General features: G+C 41.5%; 1 protein-coding gene across 7 annotated transcripts in view; it reads left to right on the top strand.

Annotated features, from left to right (window-relative positions):
• Positions 1–19,432, top strand: part of LOC105479592 (PDZ domain containing ring finger 3) — a 239,846-nt gene that overhangs the window by 205,153 nt on the left and 15,261 nt on the right. For all 7 annotated transcript variants that reach the window (XM_011737611.2, XM_011737613.2, XM_011737614.3 and 4 more), the window contains 2 exons: positions 12,972–13,219; positions 16,044–16,131. In XM_011737611.2, coding sequence (XP_011735913.1) covers positions 12,972–13,219; positions 16,044–16,131 — 336 coding nt within the window. The remainder of the gene's footprint in view (positions 1–12,971; positions 13,220–16,043; positions 16,132–19,432) is intronic.

Genomic DNA, 19,432 nt, shown 5'->3' with positions numbered 1-19,432 from the left:
AAGCCTGAGCAACCAGGGCTGCCCTGCTAACTGCAGGCTTCTATTCAGTTTTCCTTATGGGGATAAGTAAGAGGGAGAAGATTATGAAAATTTTCATAATGAAAATGAAGAAAATCACCCATTATAATGCCACTTTGAACTGTTGATGTTTCTTAACTTACGACAGAGTTACGTCTTAATAGTCAAAACTAAAAATCATCCGGGTGTGGTGGCTCATGCCTGTAATTCCAGCACTTTGGGAGGCCGCGGCAGGTAGATCACTTGAGGTCAGGAGTTCAAGACCAGCCTGGCCAACATGGTGAAACCCCGTCTCTACTAAAAATACAAAAAAAATTAGTCAGGCCTGATGGCACATGCCTGTAATCCCAGCTACTCAGGAGGCTGAGGCCCAAGAATCACTTGAACTCAGGAGGCAGAGTTTGTAGTGAGCCAAGATTGTACCACTGCACTCCAGCCTGGGTGATGGAGTGAGACTGTCTCAAAAAAAAAAAAAAAAAAAAAAATTCTAGGCAGGTTAAAAATGGATATAGTTTGGATTTTTTAAATATGGTTCTAAAAACAATGGGGGACAGTTCATGCGAAGAACAGAGTTTTAAGAGAAAGTGGGTAGAGCTTCCCCCACTGGGGCTAGGGAATGTGCATCCCATTTTGCAGAGAATTGCTGAGATACAAGATTCAGTGGCTTTTCTAGCCACTCACAGAATAAACCATTCTTCCTTCTGCATCCAACCTCCTTGTTGGGGGAGATAATGATTCCAGAGTCTTAAGCGAAGATTCTAGAAATAAATAATACCCCAGGTTGGGGTAAGAATAGTAGGCAGTGTCTTCAACATTCACATGCACTTGTGAGGGAAGCCCCCAAGAAGGAACAGTGACTTGGGATCCAGAGCCCATTACAGAAAGACTGTCGATATGGAGTGATCTAGTAGCAGAACAATGAAAATTCTCAAGAAGCCCAGGATCTATCTAAGTCCTAATTTATTTCAAGCTTCTGAAATTTAGTATTTGCATTTGCTTTGTCTTGAGACCTCACACTTCAAGTATTTTAGCTTAACAAAGAATAATGTATTTGGAAGTAAGAGGCCAAGTTCAAGCTCCCAAACTACTGTTTAGTAGCTAATAACCCTTAGGCAAGTCACTTACTTTCTGAAGGGCTTATGGTGGGAGGGCTTCCCTTCCTGTCCCATGTCATCCTAATTTTTTCTGATCTCTTCTTCACACAGTAGCCAACTCCCATGATCATGTCTCTAAGGTACAAACCAAAGTCGGGGGGGGCGAAAAAAAAACCTTAATCTTGATTCTCCACCCTCCTCTTAAATCATCTCAAAATCAAAGTCTTTTTTTTAAATTCTTTTTTGGTGATGCAGGTACCTAAAATCTACTCTTTTGGCAAATTTCCAGTATGTAACACACTATTATTAGCCATAGTTAATACTAAAGAAATGAAAAAAGCTAACTATAACAACTATAACATGATGGATATGTTAATTTGCTTGACTATAGTAATCACTTTATTACACATATGTACAGGTGTTCCTTAACTTATGATGGAGTTACATCTTAAACCCATTTTAAGTCAAAAATGCATTTAATATTTCTAACCTACTGAACATTGTAGCTTATCCTAGCCTCCCTTATGTTCAGAACACTTACATTAGCTACAGTTGTGCAAAATCAAACGCAATAATAAAGTTTTGAATATCTCATGTAATGTATTGAATACTATACTGACTGTGAAAAATAGAAGGGTTATGTGGATACTAAAAGTACAGTTTCTATTAAATATGTATCTCTTTCACTGTAAAGGTGAAAGATCATATCAAAATATGCTGTACACCTTAAATATAAACAATAAAAAATAAAAGTATTTTTTAAAAACAGTCCAATCTGAAGCCTCCAAGGGTCAGCATAGCCTGCCCTTGCCCATGCTTCCAGGCTTAACACATGATAATCTGCATTCCACTCATGTGCACCAGCAGCCCGTCAGCTGTACCAGGTTTTCTCCTACCACAGGACCTTTGCACATGCCTTTCCCTCTCTGGAGTACTCTCTCCTCTCCTCCTCCCCACTTAAATCCTGCCCTTTCTTTGGATTGGTGCTCCACACCTCCTCCTCAGGGGACCTCCCTTTGGCCAACACCTGTCCCTCTCTCTGCCAGGTTTTCTTTCCTTCTCTCAGTAGTGGGATTCCTAGCATCCTTCTCCTTCACCAGACTGTCAACTTCCTAGGGGCAGCTTCCATTTCTAGTTTTGCTCACCACTATATTGGCAGCCCCAGGCAGTGTGCTGAGCGTGAAGTCATTCGGAATCATTATTTAACCAATAAACAAATGAATGAGCCACTGAATGTATAGTGCCAAGCATAGTGTATGGTACGTAGAAAATAACTCGGAAGTGTTAACATTGCTAGAGGTTCAAAGAAGCAAAAGATGATTCCTGCAATCAAGTGGCTTTCGTCTTGGAAGAATATTTCAAATGCATGCCATACTCTTTAGTTTATCGCTGGTGTGGAATTATTTTTAAATGCTGTCTAGGAAATTGGAGGCATTTGAGAAGATCTGTCGTAATTTATTTAGAGTGTTGATTATGGACAAGCCAACTAATGATTACTGTTATAGGAAAACAAAAGAAAAAAATAGCCCATTCTATCAACACTCATTGGTAGTTTTATATTCATACTGGCACCGGCTCTTTTCAACTGAGTTGTTTTGAACCACTAAAACCATGGTTTAATATAAACAGCATTTTCTTCCAAGGATCCTATCACAATCAATTTAATGAAAGTTTTTCCACATGGTCTGTAAACTGCAAGATGAACTAGTTGGCGATGCAGGAGCCAAAATTAATTTTGATCAAAGTGATACACATCATAATTTTATTTCTTTGGATAGAAAACAAACAAAAAAAAGAACAAAAGAGATGCCAAACTACTCTTTGTAGGTTACACTAAAATTTTGAAACACAAATCCACAAGAGCCAGGAAATTCTATTTACAGTGAATCAACTTTAGCTTTGATTTTTCCTGGCATTCATTGGTTTGTTACCTGACTTTTGTGTTTAAGGAATTTTCATACTCTTATAATAAGAGGAACAAATAAAGTATAGGACATTATTAAGTCCAATAAGCATTTTTCAAAAAAAAATGTGATATTGCTTGTTTTCTTGCTGCTCAGAGATTTCTGTGACTCTGAGAAATGACTGACATTACTTTTGTCCTAACTGTACTATTTTAAATGACATTCCATCCCAGGGGCTTTACACATGGCCTATAGGACATTTGTAGGACAAACACATTGAAATCTGATGAGACAAGTTAGTAAGAAATGAATAGACAGAAGAAAATCAATTTCCGGTAGGTTAGTGAATATCCACAACTAGTGTTTTCTCCATCCTGCTTGTTAAACATGATACCATTACCAAGGTGAGTTCCTGGGAAAGGTCAGTAGACTCAGCTGACTTGGTTCTCAGGGTAAAGCGCACATGCCCTTGCCATGGCATGCACCACGAACACCCTCCTTTGGCAAGTGTCCTTCTCACTGGAACATCACCTTCCACCTCCAGGCGCCACCTCTCCCTCTTGTTGATGACTGCCCCTTTTCACTACACCCTCACATCTTGGCATCATACAGTCACTGGTGAACATGTCAGCTTCCTTTGCTTTACAGCTCAGGTCAGGTAACAGCACTGCCAGCTGTGCCGCTCAGTGGTTAGAACACACATTTTGAAGTCAGGCAGACCTGGGTCACATCCCCATTTCTACTTTCATAAGCTGCACAACTTTTAGGAAGCTGCTCAGCTTCTGAGGTGGTAGAGATAGCACCACCTACCTCACCAGTGACTCCTTATTCTGAAGATGGGATGAAATCATGTGTCTGAAGCATTTATTGCAATGCCCGACACAGAACAAATGCCCGTATGCGGCGTTCAGTGTCACATCCTTGAAATGGCTCCCAGGATCCAGAAAAGGCTCCTCCCTTAGACATGACTGCAACATAAACTGCTTTTCATGGGTTTTCTTATGTGACTTATTTGGAGTATAGTTTTTGCTGAAATTTGGCAGCTGGAATTTTTAGGAGCCCAAACCTAGGCTAGCGTTTCCTGTAAAAGATAGCATTTACTGAGTGTGCTAAGAGCCAGGCGCTCTTCCAAGCTCTTTACAAGGAATCTTTACAACCTGTTTACACATGAGGCGCAGGAAGAGGCTAGGAAATGTGTCTAAATGTGGACAGTTATAACAACAGCTGACGCTGGTTACTGTGCCAAGAGCTTTACTTTACCTACATCATTCAGGTATCATCTATGAAGCATGTACTTAAATACTCCTCATATCCTATTGAGGACACTGAGGCACACAGAGATGGAGTAATTTACCCAATGTCACACATCTGATAAATGGCAGAGCATGGACTTAGACCCCCATGTGTCTCACCCTAGAGCCCCAGTGATGCCCACTCTCACCCAGTGTTACTGAGCCTTGCTCACCACTTTACCAATACATGGCACATTGATTCTGCAAGTCAATGAGGATAATAAATAGCTAACCTTCGTCGAGCACTCGCTGTGCACTAGGCATGAACCTAACTACTTTCTACGCAGGGCCTAATTCAGCAACAGCTCTGTGAGTTAGGTCCTGCTGTTAACCCATTTTACAAAGAAGAAAACTAAGGCATCAAGAGATGAATAACCTGCTCCAGATAGCGCAGCTCACAAGTGCTACAGCCTATACTGAACCCCAGGCAAATGGACCCAAAGCTTTGCACCTTGACAATGGCCCTCAGCAGACGTAGAACTCCTGCCTGCTCCTCTGCATCTTCATGCAGCATCCTTAAGGATCCTCTAATTTTAAATGTAAATGGCTACGGTGACACAAATATAAAACACCATTGAACACTCATTTTAACTCCGTGTGATAACAATTCCGTTAATGGAGGACTCTTCCTGTCCTTTTCTCTGATGACTAGAGGCTTGAGAGTAGAAATTTTATTGTAGCCAGCCCTCTAGACTCTGATGAAAACAGTTAACAAATTCAAGTTTATTCAAGGTATTTATGAGACCAATATGAAGTTTACACCAGGGAGAGGAAATGGCATAATAAAATGGCTTTCATAAAGGCTTTGGGCATGATGCTTGCAAAAACCTAACCACACCTCCCTCCTTCAATTTGTGGCTGTATTTGCCTTTACAGCAAGAGATAATGCCAATGGATCATTAAATGCAATAACATTGACGTGTAAAAAAGAAGCATGTCATCTTCTATATTCTGAACTTAGAGCATGCCTCTCCCAGTTCAAGGTGAAAGCCGCCAGCATCTTAAATGAAATGTCTGCAGATGCACAGATGCCCTCTGTGTCTCTCATTTTTGTCTGTGAAACAGTGATAGTAGTTGTACTTCCCTTGTGTGAGGATTACATGAGTAAATGTAGGTAGAGTGCATAGAATAGTGTCTGGCCCAGAGGAAGTGTTGTACCACTGATTGGGTTTATCATGATTAAAGTGTCAAAAGCTCCAGCATTTTATTTGAAGTATTATGGACACTCACGTATAAAAAGGTGAGTAACGAAGCACAGAGTGGCTGATAGCGACTTTCATGGACTGTTCAACCGGAAAGTGCTCTGGGAGACACCCTTTTCAAGCCCTTTTGCTATAGAGGGAGCTGAGTCGCCCAGCAGCCCCTTCTATGTGTCCAGGGCTGAAATGCAGGAGTCTGGAGGCCAGATCATCACGTGCTGCTACTATGGTGGACTCCTGACCTAGTTACAGCCAGAGGCAGGACCACCGCCAGCCCTTACAGGCACTTCAGCGTGATTTAGAGGAAGGCTTCACTTCCTCTGGATGGATACGGCCTCTAGTCCACTGCCCTACTTGCCACCTTGCCTTTGCTCACACCTCAGCCTACACATCCCTAATCAGGGGTACTACAGTGAAGTTCTAAAAGAGACAGAGAATCAGTTGTCCAAGAGAAAGAAGCCACTTTGCATGTTGTGATTTTCTGCGAGGTGTATAAACTTGGTGTTTCTTGTCTCTTTCCTCTCTGTGTCATTTTTCACTTGAAATGGCCCCACCTTGTCACCTGCAGTACAGAAACCCGAGACAGCAGGAGAGCTTGGTCAGAGCCACTTGATTATTTTGCAAACACTCCAATACCCTTCTGAACCTCATTTTTTCATTCTCCACAAAGCAGAGGATACTGTCCTTAATACTATTTTTATCCTATCAAGAAATGGTCTAGAATAAGCCTAAGAGCAAAAACACTTCTCACTAAATACGTATGTATTTTTTACTGGAGAAGACACTCAAGTTCCTAAGAACTTAAGAGATGTTGAAGATAGGGAGATTTGGCTATAGAAACAGCTTGTTGCCAAGTACTTGCCATTGGCTTTCCTATAATATCTGGAGCTGCTGCTTCAAGTTATCACCTGTAAGGTGATGCAAAAATGTACATGTTAATTTTTCAATTCATACTGGTTCAAATATACTGTAGTTTAATGGACATTTGGATGCCATTGCTTGAAATGAGATTTCATGTGCTGACACCAAGGTTTCCAAAGGAGATATTAAGGTGGGATCGGTATCTGAAAAGAAGGTATTTTATAATATTTTGAAAGCATTTATATTATTTTTTAAAATATTTACTTTTTAAAAAGTAAGTACATGTATGTTTTTAACCTCTAAGACACATCATCTATTTTACTAATCAGAGGCTGGTAGTCAGATGTAATTCTATATTTAGGAAAACAGGAAAGGATTTTAAAATGTGAGACACGTCAGTTAGACACAAAGAAGACTTTTCTAACAAGGAAATTACCCAGGCTATAAATTTATCTGTGCAGGATGCTTGAAATGGAGTCAGGAGGGGATCTGATGGTTGTGAAAATACCAAATCTAGGGAAATAACATCAGGATGCATTTAGAAAATACCATGGACAAACTCTGCTGAGGTCCCAACTAGAACCCAACACACCCATACATAGAAACTGATAGCTGTGGCAGTGCCATCTGCAGATATACATCTCTGAAGTGAAGTACTTTCCTCTGAAACACATTAATTTGAACACCATTCATTCCTGAAACTCACATTTCTTCTTAACTGCCATAATACCTGCATTTTAGATAAGTTGCCTTCCCTTCTCCAAGCCCTAGAGGAGACTATAAATTTGAAATAAATTAAGATAGACAGGAGTTTCCTAAATGAAAAAAGATTTTTTTTATCCAACCTAAATCAGGGCTTGAAACCTTTTACTTTTCAGTATATAGTTTATTATCGTCTATTGCTTCCAGTGGATTCTATGTTTTAATTAGTTTGAAAACATAGGTGTGATATTTTACAGAATGAAATCACTGCCCCTGTATTTAATTAAATGAACCCTATAAAAGTTGGATTTTAGCCAGGGGCATAATTTATAGTAGGCTGAATTTAAAATTGCATTCATACTTTATATGAGGTCATTTGCACATGTAATAGAAATAGAGGTGACTGTGATATGCTGAACTTCAGAAACCAAATGTCCCCCATAAATGGGTACTTAGTTTCTAATTTGGAGAGAATATAGTATGCCTTTTCCAAATACTACATTTTAAAATATCCTGAACTGCTTACAACTAAGTTGTAGAAAACTTTGGAGGCTCTCTGGGACTCTGTGTTTTGAAAGGTGCTACTGTATGACAATAGTTTAACCCACGGTATTTCTAAGTAGACCGTGAAAACCAAGCCTGTCTCTGGGTTATGGGCCCGGCTAGCATTCCATCGTGTGTAGTCTCTGAGTCACTGGATGTCTGGGTAAAACGCCACCCATAATGCATTTATCTGCCCATTTCTTAAGTAGTTCCCATGTGTTGTAGCCTCATTTTTCCTCCAAGGACTTCTTTCAGTGACATTCCGTCAGCCAAGAAGGGAACTGGTCTCACTAAATAAGCTCAGTGAATTCTTGCTGAATGAGTGAATGACTGAAAGATAGACAGATGGGTTGTCAGTGAAATTTACCTCCCACATGGAAAGCTGGCCAGCTTTGTGTTAGTTCTCAGGACCGACTGTGGAAAAGACAGCTACAAGTACCTCCTAGGAAGAGCAACAGCAATGTTATTCCAGCCCAAATTGAACCAGGAAGGAATGGTTCCACGCCCTCAGCATAATTGTCTGTCTTGTCTCGGGAGACCTTATGCTAAAGGACCTCTTTAAGGTCCCTTAGTGTCATGTCATATTTGCATCAGTGATGTTTGCCTTGAGACTAACTGATTGGATTTTTGCCATAATTGCACCTAAGTCCCAGGGGACCAGCCAGAGCCTTAGGTGAATAATTTAAGCATTTAATTTATAATAAAGATAAAGTTTGCAATCAGCATTTCTTGTTCCAAAACATTCCATTTACTTGGTTTTAAAGCTGCATAAACTGTTTTAAAGGCAATCTGCTCAATTGGGCGAGTTAATGATATTGAATTTGACCGGGCCAAACGTCACTGGGTGAGCATCCCGTCTATAATCACAGCCATCATCACCACCGTTTTGTGTAATGTAGATGCAATGCTAATCCTGAGAATAAAAGTTGTCATTCTCGGTTGGCTGACGGCGTGCACCGGAGTCATCACCTCGCTAAGTCTCTCAGTGATGTGATTCCAAGATGACAGTGTAATAAGTGTTATGTGCACAAGGTAATTCAAAACAAATTTGGCTGCAAAAATGGATCGTCTAGGATAGTAAACTCCCGCCTTGTCTCGTCTTCTTTTAAGAGAATGTAATGATCCCTAAAATACCTTGTCAAGAAGCTCATGTGGCAGGGGGTCAAGTCCTGTAAAATTTATCTGTTGCACCCCCCTCCTCCTCCAAGAATCCCAACTCAAGGACTGAAAATATCAGTGTGCATATTGGTACCCCAGGAACACACAAGACGGGCAGACAGCTTCTGGGAAGCTAAGAAGCCTTTCAGCATACGAATGTCTCTTAAGAACACCTGACTAGGCTGGGTTTTGCTTCTTTAATTATAGATTGTTTCCTCATGAGAAAATGTGTCTCTTCTACTATAGGATCCCCACGAGCACTGGAGTCTTAGTAAATTCTTATTGTCGGCATTTAGGCATTACAAGTAAGTTATCTCATCTAAACTTTATATTACCCTAAGAAGCATGATGCTATATTTATTTTGTAGATGAGGAAACTGGAAAGAACAGTTACATTGCCCAAAGCCCACAGCCAGGATTCCAACGCTGGCTTCATCCCACAATTGCCGTCCCTGCACACTCCACCTCTGAACTGTAAAAAAAAAGGAGGAGGTCACCTGGCTTGTGGAGGGGCTTATTTGAGCTGTATTTGATTGAAAACTGCATGGGCTACTAAATTTGTTTTCTTGGGCACAGTTGTCAGAAATGCCTTTCTGTGGAACCCAGCCGTAGGCAGGGGGAACATTCTTGTGTGGGATGACAGGGCATTTCTCAGTCACCCCAAAGTCCCAGTTCTTCCTTTGGGGTTGCTACTGCTCTTCCCTCTGTAACCTGGGCAGTATGGATGTAGTTGTATCAGTGCTGTTTAATAGTACTGAAAGCTGGATGGATTCAGAACAGCTTTCCTGCTTTTTGTAATTGAGTGTGTCTCAACACAGAGGAGCTCTTTGTAGCCAAGAATGCTTTTAGCTTTAGGCTGATCCAAGCAGGTCCTTCATGCATCATTTTCTTGGTACCATTTAAACATCCACTCAATGGTACTAGCATTTGGTTTATAAAATCTATCCAAGTAAAGCAATAGTTGCCATCACCTTGCTATAAAAATGAAATAAGATGTACTCCTGGATCAGAGAAGGCTTTTCACTAATTACCCACATAGAAGACTGTCTCTAGGAATGAATGAGAAGACATCTGTGCCTAATTTTACAATATAGCTATGTGATATTTACACCTTTTAGGATGTTTTGGACTGTAGGTAGTTAAGATCCAAGTCAAATGACCTAAAGTATAAGAAATGTATCATTGAATATAACAAGAAGTTTGAGGATGAGAGGTTCTAAACTTGGTTAATTCACTTACTCAGTGATATTATTGGGACCACAATTCTCTCATTTTTCTACTCTGCCATCCTCAGTGTGTTAAGCTGGCCTCTGAGGCCAGTTCCCCACAGGGTCCCAAGATGCTGCCACAAGTCCAAGGAAGCATGCAGATGACTTGCCTAGGGGCAGAAAATGGCCCTCTCCTGTCTCATGTCTTAGTTTAAGGATGAACAAAACTCAGAGCTCCCTAGCAGTTCTCCCATCCCATCCAACCAGCCAGAATTACACTGTATACCCATGCCTAAATCCATCATGAGGCAAAAGGACCAAGACCACCATGATAGGCGGGAGCCCATCAAAATCCACACCTCAAATCTCCCCCAGAAGGAAAGATATAGGATCTGGTAGAAAGGAAACAAAGAGTTCTTTTAGCAGGGAGGAAGCATTAGGGTGAGGATGGGTACGTGCTGCGCAGGCAGCTGACATTGTCTCCTGTAGTGTTTGTAAGAATTATGTGTGTCTAAACAGTGTAGACCTATAGGTTCCTTTCTGGACATAACTAGAAGATTCCCGGATTCTAATTCCCCATCCTCTCCCTCACTTAGCTTAGTGTTCCTCTTAACAAGAAGAGGAAATTATAAAGGAAAAAGATACCATAGTAAGAAAATCCCATTCTTATTCCTTTTTGGCAAAAGGCCTGGTATTTATATAGTATTAAATAGAGGAAGAACAAATTTGACACATCTTGTAGCACCCACTTGAAAATCCTAATGTCTGAATTCATTGTGGGTATAACTAACATTGGGGCAAGCCATCCCCAGGGAATACAAAGGGCAGAAGACCGGTGTGACTGGGTGGTATTGAACACACCCACACCTCCTAAGGGTGCTATCTCTTGCATTAAGTTATTCTCAGGAACAAATTTACTGTAGCATTGTAAATTCCTGTACTATGTGACTCTTGGTGTCACACATTTAGTGAAAGATATGGCTCAAAGAGTTCGGCCCCAGCATGAATTCCACAGGACCCCAAGTTGTTTTTCATCCCCATCTACACCCCATTCCCTCCCATGCCAAGCCCTCAGCATTCGAAGGTCTAAGCAGGGAAGCACTCACCAAGGTCACTTGGGGCGGAAAGCTAGAAATAATTCTTTCTTGTCCTTTCATTCTTCTCTCAGAGGGAGAAACATGGCAACAGTTGTAGTGTTAAACCCTGCTTTCCAAGTCCTCCAGGATGGGGAATTTAAAAGTTCGGTGGTTCAGACAGTTCCTTATTTACTGGTGCACTCAAGTCATTTTGTGACCCAGAGTTCTTTTCTGCCGAACTCCCTCATGATGTAAATAAATTACTTAAGTGGATTGAATCCAAATCATTAATAACCTCCACTGGCATGATTCATTTGGGCTTCATTACAAGGAAAGAATTCAACATCTATTTCTCAACCCAACAGTTGTTTACAACGCACTTCAACCTAAGAGTTGTTGTCCCTACAGGGCCAGAGTGAAAGGGTTTGGGGGAAAAAAAGAGAAAAACAGCTTTGCAATCAATACTTATGTTCTGCCTGGACAGAGGGAAATTGAAGTGCTCTGAGGATAGACCTAATTGTCAGCATGCTTTGAAGTCCAAGATACTAAGGGAGGAAAATGTATATATGCCAGATAGGAAAAGGCTGTGGTTCAGTGTTCATTTTGACATTTATACATACATGCTAAAAACACGCACATTGCAAGAATGGACTATTAATGTATGAGATTTACACTCAGGGATTGCTATGTGGAGTGACTTGAGTGGGTCAGTGTTCTCCAGAAAAGCTTTGAGAAGCTGAGCAACTTCTGCAGTCCTGTGGAATATGATTCCTATACCATCATTTTACATTTGCTTTTTAAAAGCCCACCAAACCTCTTGAGGAATACCGTAATATTAAAATATTGTGGAGCCTGATGCATTTTCAGTCATAAGATGTTACCAGACTTTCTGCCCATAACTACCTGAACATAGTTCCTTTGTTTTATGGGGGAAGGGAAAAGAGAGGATAAATTAAATCATTGGACTTCCATCTAACTTGGAATGACTTTGATTTTTAGAAATAAGACTCTGATTTCTATTTCATCTTATGGAAGCTGTTCTAAAGATAGCCAGGTTGGGTGAGTTTTGATTGTACCATTGGGGAGAATCCTGGACACAGCATCCAACGTTCTGACCCAGCATGAACTAGTAAGGTCCTCTCATGAGGTCTGAGGCTGCAGGGAGGGAGATGATCTTACTTTCAGTCCTGCCACCTTCACAGGACTATGATGAGAGAACTGTTGAGAGGTATCTTCATTTAAGCCATGCAGCAGACAGTAGTCACTCAATAAGTGCAGGCTTTGAGGATGCAGTAATAGCAAAACACTGCACACAGTGGGAAACAAAACAGCAATTAAGCCAGTGGTTACTTCCCCTCAAACGTTGGCCATTTGAGTTCCTTCTCCATAATACTTGCCATATGCCCCTATGACCTGAACTGTCATTTACTTAATATTGTCAATGGACTTTTTAAAGAGTGAAAGGATTAATTTTAAGAGGAAACTTCATATTACTTCCATGACGGGAAGACTGGTATCATCTGACACAAACTGGAAAAATACACACTATTAAAACGTAACAGTGTAATGAATTTCTAGTTAGCTATTATTGCCTGATAAAGGCTCGGAGCCTGAGGCTGGCCTTTTCTTTCACAGGCAAGATTAGCAAGTGATGAAATTGTGTTAAAGATATTCCACGGGGAAGCCAAGCTTTCCCGCTGTGAGATTTACTATTTCATGCCAGATCTGAATACCTCCAAACTCACTCTTTCCACCAGGCATTCTTTGGGAAACCTAAACATTAGAGAAGTGAAGTTCTCTGACCCCATCGCCTGCTTCTTTTAGCTGCTTACACATGAAAGGAGCCAATCCATGTATCTGTCCTTCCATTTTCTGCTTCATTCTAACCTTGTCCCACCCTAAATATTTTTCCACAGGTCAACGGCAAAGACTTGTCCAGAGCAACTCATGACCAGGCTGTGGAAGCTTTCAAGACAGCCAAGGAGCCCATAGTGGTGCAGGTGTTGAGAAGAACACCAAGGACCAAAATGTTCACGCCTCCATCAGAGTCGCAGCTGGTGGACACGGGAACCCAAACCGACATCACCTTTGAACATATCATGGCCCTCACTAAGATGTCCTCTCCCAGCCCGCCCGTGCTGGATCCCTATCTCTTGCCAGAGGAGTAAGTAACCAAATCTTGAACCCCTAACGCGTTAAGTAAAGAAGTATTTCCAAGTTGTTTTTTTGCTCTTCCATGTGGCAAAAAAAAATTAATGCACCCTATAATTTTCCTCCAAGTTGCCCGTATTTAATTTTATTGTTTATAGAGGCAATAAATCGAATCCTGCTCAAAACCGCTCTGACATATTAATTACTTTATTATAACCCTGGAGCGGACTTATTCAAATTATATCCTAAGAACAGAATTACTTACAAATGTTGTAAAAGTTGTTTCAGAATAAAATTTAATCACCCCAAATGGTAATTTGAAGATCCTGCAGTTATTACTAGAGGGAATGCTGATCATTCTTTTAAATAGACAACAAAGTAAGTTGTGTGTGTCAAGAGAGCCCTGGAGGTTGTGCCTTCTGCTTTCTTGGGTCTCATTTCAAGCCTGGATCCATGTAATAAGCCCGCACATGCCTCATCTAAGTACTGCATCAACCAATTAAATAACAGCTGCAACTCAGCACGCCACATGGATTTCTTTACACACACCTCTTCTCCCAACTTATTTCTGCCAGCGACGAAGATTCCTTCAGAGGCTTCAAGTTGGACAAACCTGATGCTCAAAGTGATTTCTAGTTGTGGAACTTGGGTAACCTACTTTGTTTTGTGGGGCTGTATTTTTCCTATATTAAAATGGGGATAACAGTATCAATCTCTTATGATCGTTGAAGGATTAAATGAAACAGTATGTGGGAAGTGCCCACGGGGCATATGGTAAGCACTCGGTACATGATAGCAGTGATCCCCGTTAATTTAGTGGGTGAAGTAAACTATTCAGGAAAAAATGAAGAGCAAGACACTTTCTGTGACAGACTGCTGGCCTCCAAGGCGTCCCGTTCAACATAGCTTTAAACGAAGCTTTTCGTGTGTGACTTCGCACATCTGAGGACACAGCCTCTCCAGCTGATGTTAGGGTCGCCCCTGTGTTTTCCCATCTCAGCTCCATCTCGGATCAGATCATTTATTTCAAAGGGCATTTTCACCTCTTACAGGAAAATCCACTGGGTAATACCTGTTGGATTCCTAGTAGTAAGTCAGTAGCTGGAGTGAGCACTTGTTTCCTGTGGTTCTGTCAAGTTCCAAATAAAGGCTTGCGCTTCATCCCTTGGTTTTAGTGGCTAGCTGTCACTGGAACCCAGGGCTAATTCCCCAGGCTTGACAGAGTAGGTTTGGCGGCAGCTGGTAGCGTAAAGACAGAGGACAGGGCATCCGTCTCACATTCGCTCACAGTGTGCACATGTGCAAAGCACTATTATCTCCTTTATTTCTCATGACTGTCCGTTTATACAGATGAGGAACTGCAAACTCACCAGGTTCCACTGAGCTGATGGAAAGGCAGGTCAGTCAGACCCCAACTCCCAGCTCTGAACCACAGTACCCTGTAGTGGCCCATTCGATCCTCTGGAACAACTGGCTGATTCACTGAGTATGATTATCCAAACCATTTATCTGACGTTACAGACCAAACTGCCTCACATTATTGATGAGGCCTTTAAGGCTACTTCTGACTCTCAGATGTTGACCTGTCACAGTGACGGGCCTTTTAGAAGCTAAACCTGTAATTTCCTCTTAAGTCTAGTTAACATGACATGACTTATCCCCTGGGGGCAACTTGAGAAATGTCAGAAGAGTCCAGAGGTCAGGCCTCTTCAGGTTCTGGCTAGGTCAGACAACAGCAAGAGCGTGCATCGGGACTGAACGGGGAATGTTAAGTTGATGCGTGAAAGCCCAGACCTTCCAACAGTATCCTCAGTACTAAAAGCCCTTTAAGTGCAGGCAGTATATTTGCCTGATGGGTCCAGAAAATTGAAAGCCAGCCCTTGTTTGAATGGCCACTCATGTCTGATCTGTTGTTTCAAAACTAAGTGCCTGGCAGGGAAGACTAGGGCCCATTGATTGCTGTGCTATGACCTTTGAGAACGTGAAGGTTTGGGTCCCCAGCCAACAATCAGAGGCTGAAGCTTTGCATCCGGCACCGTGGACTGTTAAGCTCCTTTCAAAGCCACTGATCCAGTATGTTATGACTCCCACTGCCTTTGCTCCTTGAGGTTCCTTTAATGATGCTTCCAAAGATGTCATGAGTTCTGTGGATTGTATTTTGCATATGTTGTCCTAGGGAAACATATCTTTATATGCATTGTTATATGATGCATATAATAATGCATATAATGATGCATATAAAACATCATTATATGCATTGATGCCTACATGTTTGCACATACGTTTCAACCATGTAAGTGCATACTGCATTGTGATATCAAACATATCTTTGTGGGTAACATTCAAAAAGACACCGTCCTAGGTAACAGCAGCAGAGTTTCAGTCTCAGCCTTTTGAACTGGTCTCAGGGGCCAGCACACATCTTAGACTGTTGCCTGGGCTCGAGCCTAGTTTTCTGCAGAGCCTAGTTTTCATCTAACAATGAAGCAATAAGCAGTAAAATACTGTCCTCTTTCCTGCGTACAGATGGAGTTAGAAATTAGTCACATTGAATCACATGACTGGCAGGCTCTGGGATGGGCTCTGCAAACAACAAAGCCCATCAGGCTGGCACTTTGCATCTTAAGTCCTTCAGCAGGAAATGGACTAAAGGCAAATGGTAAAATTAGGATGATGGAGGTCCTGACCGTGCTGAGAGCCCCATCCAGAGGGAAGTGAGTCATGAAAGGGCCCACACCCTGGGAACTGTTCCTGTGCCACTGGCCTGACCATGGGTGTAAGAGAAACAGATCCTGACACTGGAAACAGGGCTGTAATGATGTTGCATCTCTTTTCAGGCATCCCTCAGCCCATGAATACTACGATCCAAATGACTACATTGGAGACATCCATCAGGAGATGGACAGGGAGGAGCTGGAGCTGGAGGTATGAAGAACATCCTTGTCTCATTTTAGGAGTCATTATTAAGAACACAGAATGCCTAATAGTTCTCTATAAACATAAATTAGTTTACAGATGCCAATGGAAAAATAACAAAAGCAGAACCACTTTTACTCATGCCCTTTGAAAGGCACAACTGAGATTCTTCTTCCCTCCTTGGAAATAGAGCTTAATAATCAAGTCCCAAAAGCAGAAATGTAAGGTTGTTTTTTTTTTTATTTGAATCACTTAAAAGATAGGACAGTAAATCCTGTTGTCAACCTTTGAATCCACATAATCCATACATTCTTGTAACTAACATAAGCCTCCTCACCTTCCTCCCTTTTATGTCATCACCACTCTTTACTCAAAGGCAGATGGCTCAAGAGTAGGTGGATAAATTACTTCAGTGAATGCTAGCCTGCCCTAACAAAAGGGTTTGTTCACTGCTTCACTTGCTTCAAGCTTGCTAACATTGATATAGAAGAAATTAAACAAATCCATAACTCTTCTTAAGTGTTGCTTGAGGCCACACAGGATTAGGTAAAGATTCAAGATGCTACATAATGTCAAGTAGGTCTTTGTTAAGGTTTAAAAAATTTGAGGACACCAGGTTGCCAACAGAGTTCTACTTCCCATTTTCCTTTTAATAAAGGTGATAGAAAATACAGGAAACACTAACTTGTATAATATATTTATATTTTGGGGGAAACACTTTTATATTTCAATGGGGTTTCAAAACATATAAGAGCATTTCTGAAAGCTGATCTTGTGGAATAAAGTAAAAAGACACCTGATGTTGACAGGCAAGCCCTCGGGTACCATCAAAAGGTCACCCAGGAAAAAAATCAAACATTTTATCCAATTTCATGGCTAACTGTTGTGTAATCTATGCTGTCCTACCAATACTTCTGAAGCTGAACTGTTTAGTGGCAGTAGGTTCTGTGCAAGGACAGAAGCAGTCGAATAGTAGAAAACAGCTGTGTTCCTCTACTTAAAGTTACCAAGAGTTCTTATTCCAAAACAGAAGTTAAAAATCAATAAATGTAGGCAAACGATGACTTAACTGACGGTTAGCCAGATACAGTCAAATCAAAGGACTTGTCGCCAGTGGCATGACTGACTCAATGCAAGTTTTTAAAACTTTAAAATTTTCCCTAAATGCACCTGTTCTAAACAGGAATGGCCACTATAAAAACTTGACTTTCTGCTTGCTGTCAACCACTTACCAAAGCACTTGCCATTTAACGATTGCTCCAGGGAATGAAGTTTTGTCATTTTCAAAAATCAGGATTCTGCCTCTTATTTAGTGTCCTATCACCCCAGCTTCAGGGATGTTTGGTGAAGCAGCCATGACTCCTTCAGGATACTTTTCCTTAATTTGTTAATGTATGTTCCTTCCAAAGGGGGTTCATAAGGAAATACATTTGAGAAATGCCAGATCGAAGAAAACTAAACAGATTTCTTGGAGGACTTCTGAGAATCTTGACTATCTAACTAGCATTGGTAAATCCCCTGGGGGAGTGGGCAGAATTTCCCCCACCTCTCTGGCCAAGTACCTGTTTATACTTCCTCAGTCTACAGTTCTCTGGAACACTGTTGGAGAAACACTGCTCTCCAAACAGAGGGCTATTCAATCATCTTTATGGGACGACACTGCTTTTTGATGATGTAATTGTGGCAAAGTAGAGTTCTTTTAAAAAGCTGTCAGGTGTTTCAGAAGCTAGAGGTATGAAGTAGTAGAGACTCTGCAGTCTTTGGTATTTAGTTAAACTTCTTGACTTTATAGCAGTGGGTTCTTTAGCTCTTTTTTTAGTTTCTAATACCTTTGAGAATCTGATGGAACCTACAGCCCCTCTCTGGAAAAACTCTGCTGCCTGCGAGAGCTTGCATACAGTTTCAGGAGATTCACTGAGCCCCCACAGTATCTGCCCAATTTGGGCCATTCTGTCTTACAGTTTTGTTGTTGTATCTGAGTATCACCAGAACTCTTATGTGCTTTCTATTTCTCTTTAACTCGACTCAACTTATTTAAACTACAGTAATTTTATTTTAAAGGAAACACTATACCACTGCCTCCAAGCAGAAAGTCAGCATCCATTGTCTTAAATAGAAAATCCCATACAATTAAATACAGTGGACACAAGCCAGTGTTATTAAATCCTGGTGCTCGATAAGGGTGCCCGCTGAGGGTTGGGAGCCTGGGGTCACTACATCCTGCCTTTTCTCTAAGGAGATTAGCTAGTATTAAAGAAGTGTTAAGACTAGCCTGAACTGAGTCTTTCTCCCCAAAGCCTGAAGCACCTGAGAGCATCCTGCTTTCAAAGCAGGAGGGAGCCACTCAGAAACTGTTCCCTAGAACCCTGTTGTTTAAAGTGTGGTAGGAGGACCAGCAGCCTGGCTGGTCAAAGTAGAGTTCTCATCTAGGAGATGTGGGAACTGCACAAACTTGGTCCCCCAGATCTTCAGAATCAGAATCTGTACTTTAACAAGGTCCCTAGGTACCTCGGTGCCCGTTACCCTGACCTACAGGCCGCAGGCCCAGATAAAGAAGCCCAAGCTATCATTTCCTCTTGTTCTCTTGAGTCACTCCAGTGAGGCTTTGGTGGTGCCTTTCACTCACTGCAGTGTAGAGATGTGCCCCCGAGTCACAATTATTGCCCATACTGTCCATGCAGAGTAAAATTATCAGGGCCTAGGAATGACTGAACCCCTCGTAGGCATGTGACACTGTGTTCCTAAGACTGCTTCTCTCTTTTCATGAATAAAAGCAGACACAACGCAGGTGTTTAGAAAACTAGCCTAGGATTAACATTTTAAGCTAGACCTTGGATGCCATCAGACTTTATATTCGTGTTTATTTTCAATTCCGTTCATTTTACTGAGCATCTCTTACATTAAATATACTGTTTGGCCCTAGAAATGCAAAATCAGGAAGTCACCACTCTGCCTGCCTGTAAGGAGCTCACAAGCCATTAGGACCATTAGACATTAGCTTTTCATTTCTTCTTAAACAACCAGAATAGGGGCATTCTCCATCTCTAGCCCCTTTGAACAGTTACCATGGAGTACTGTGAGTCCATAGCAGCCAGGAAGTCTTGCTTTAAACATTTGGTCTTTTGTCCACAGCAACTCAGATGTCACCAGGTCATTTCTGCTACCTAAGTACCTTCTCATAAAATGAACCTGGCAATTTTGGACAGATGTTGTCCTCAGTTCTGTGGCGGTGATGGCTCAGGCCTCCTAGGCTAGGAACGCGTCAGCTGAGGCCTACTGCAGCCACTCACCGGAAGGGTCTCTCCACTAC

This window comes from Macaca nemestrina, chromosome 2, assembly GCF_043159975.1.
Source record: "Macaca nemestrina isolate mMacNem1 chromosome 2, mMacNem.hap1, whole genome shotgun sequence".
In the NCBI taxonomy this organism is placed as follows: Eukaryota; Metazoa; Chordata; class Mammalia; order Primates; family Cercopithecidae; genus Macaca; species Macaca nemestrina.
This window is presented reverse-complemented; position numbering and strand designations above follow the sequence as displayed.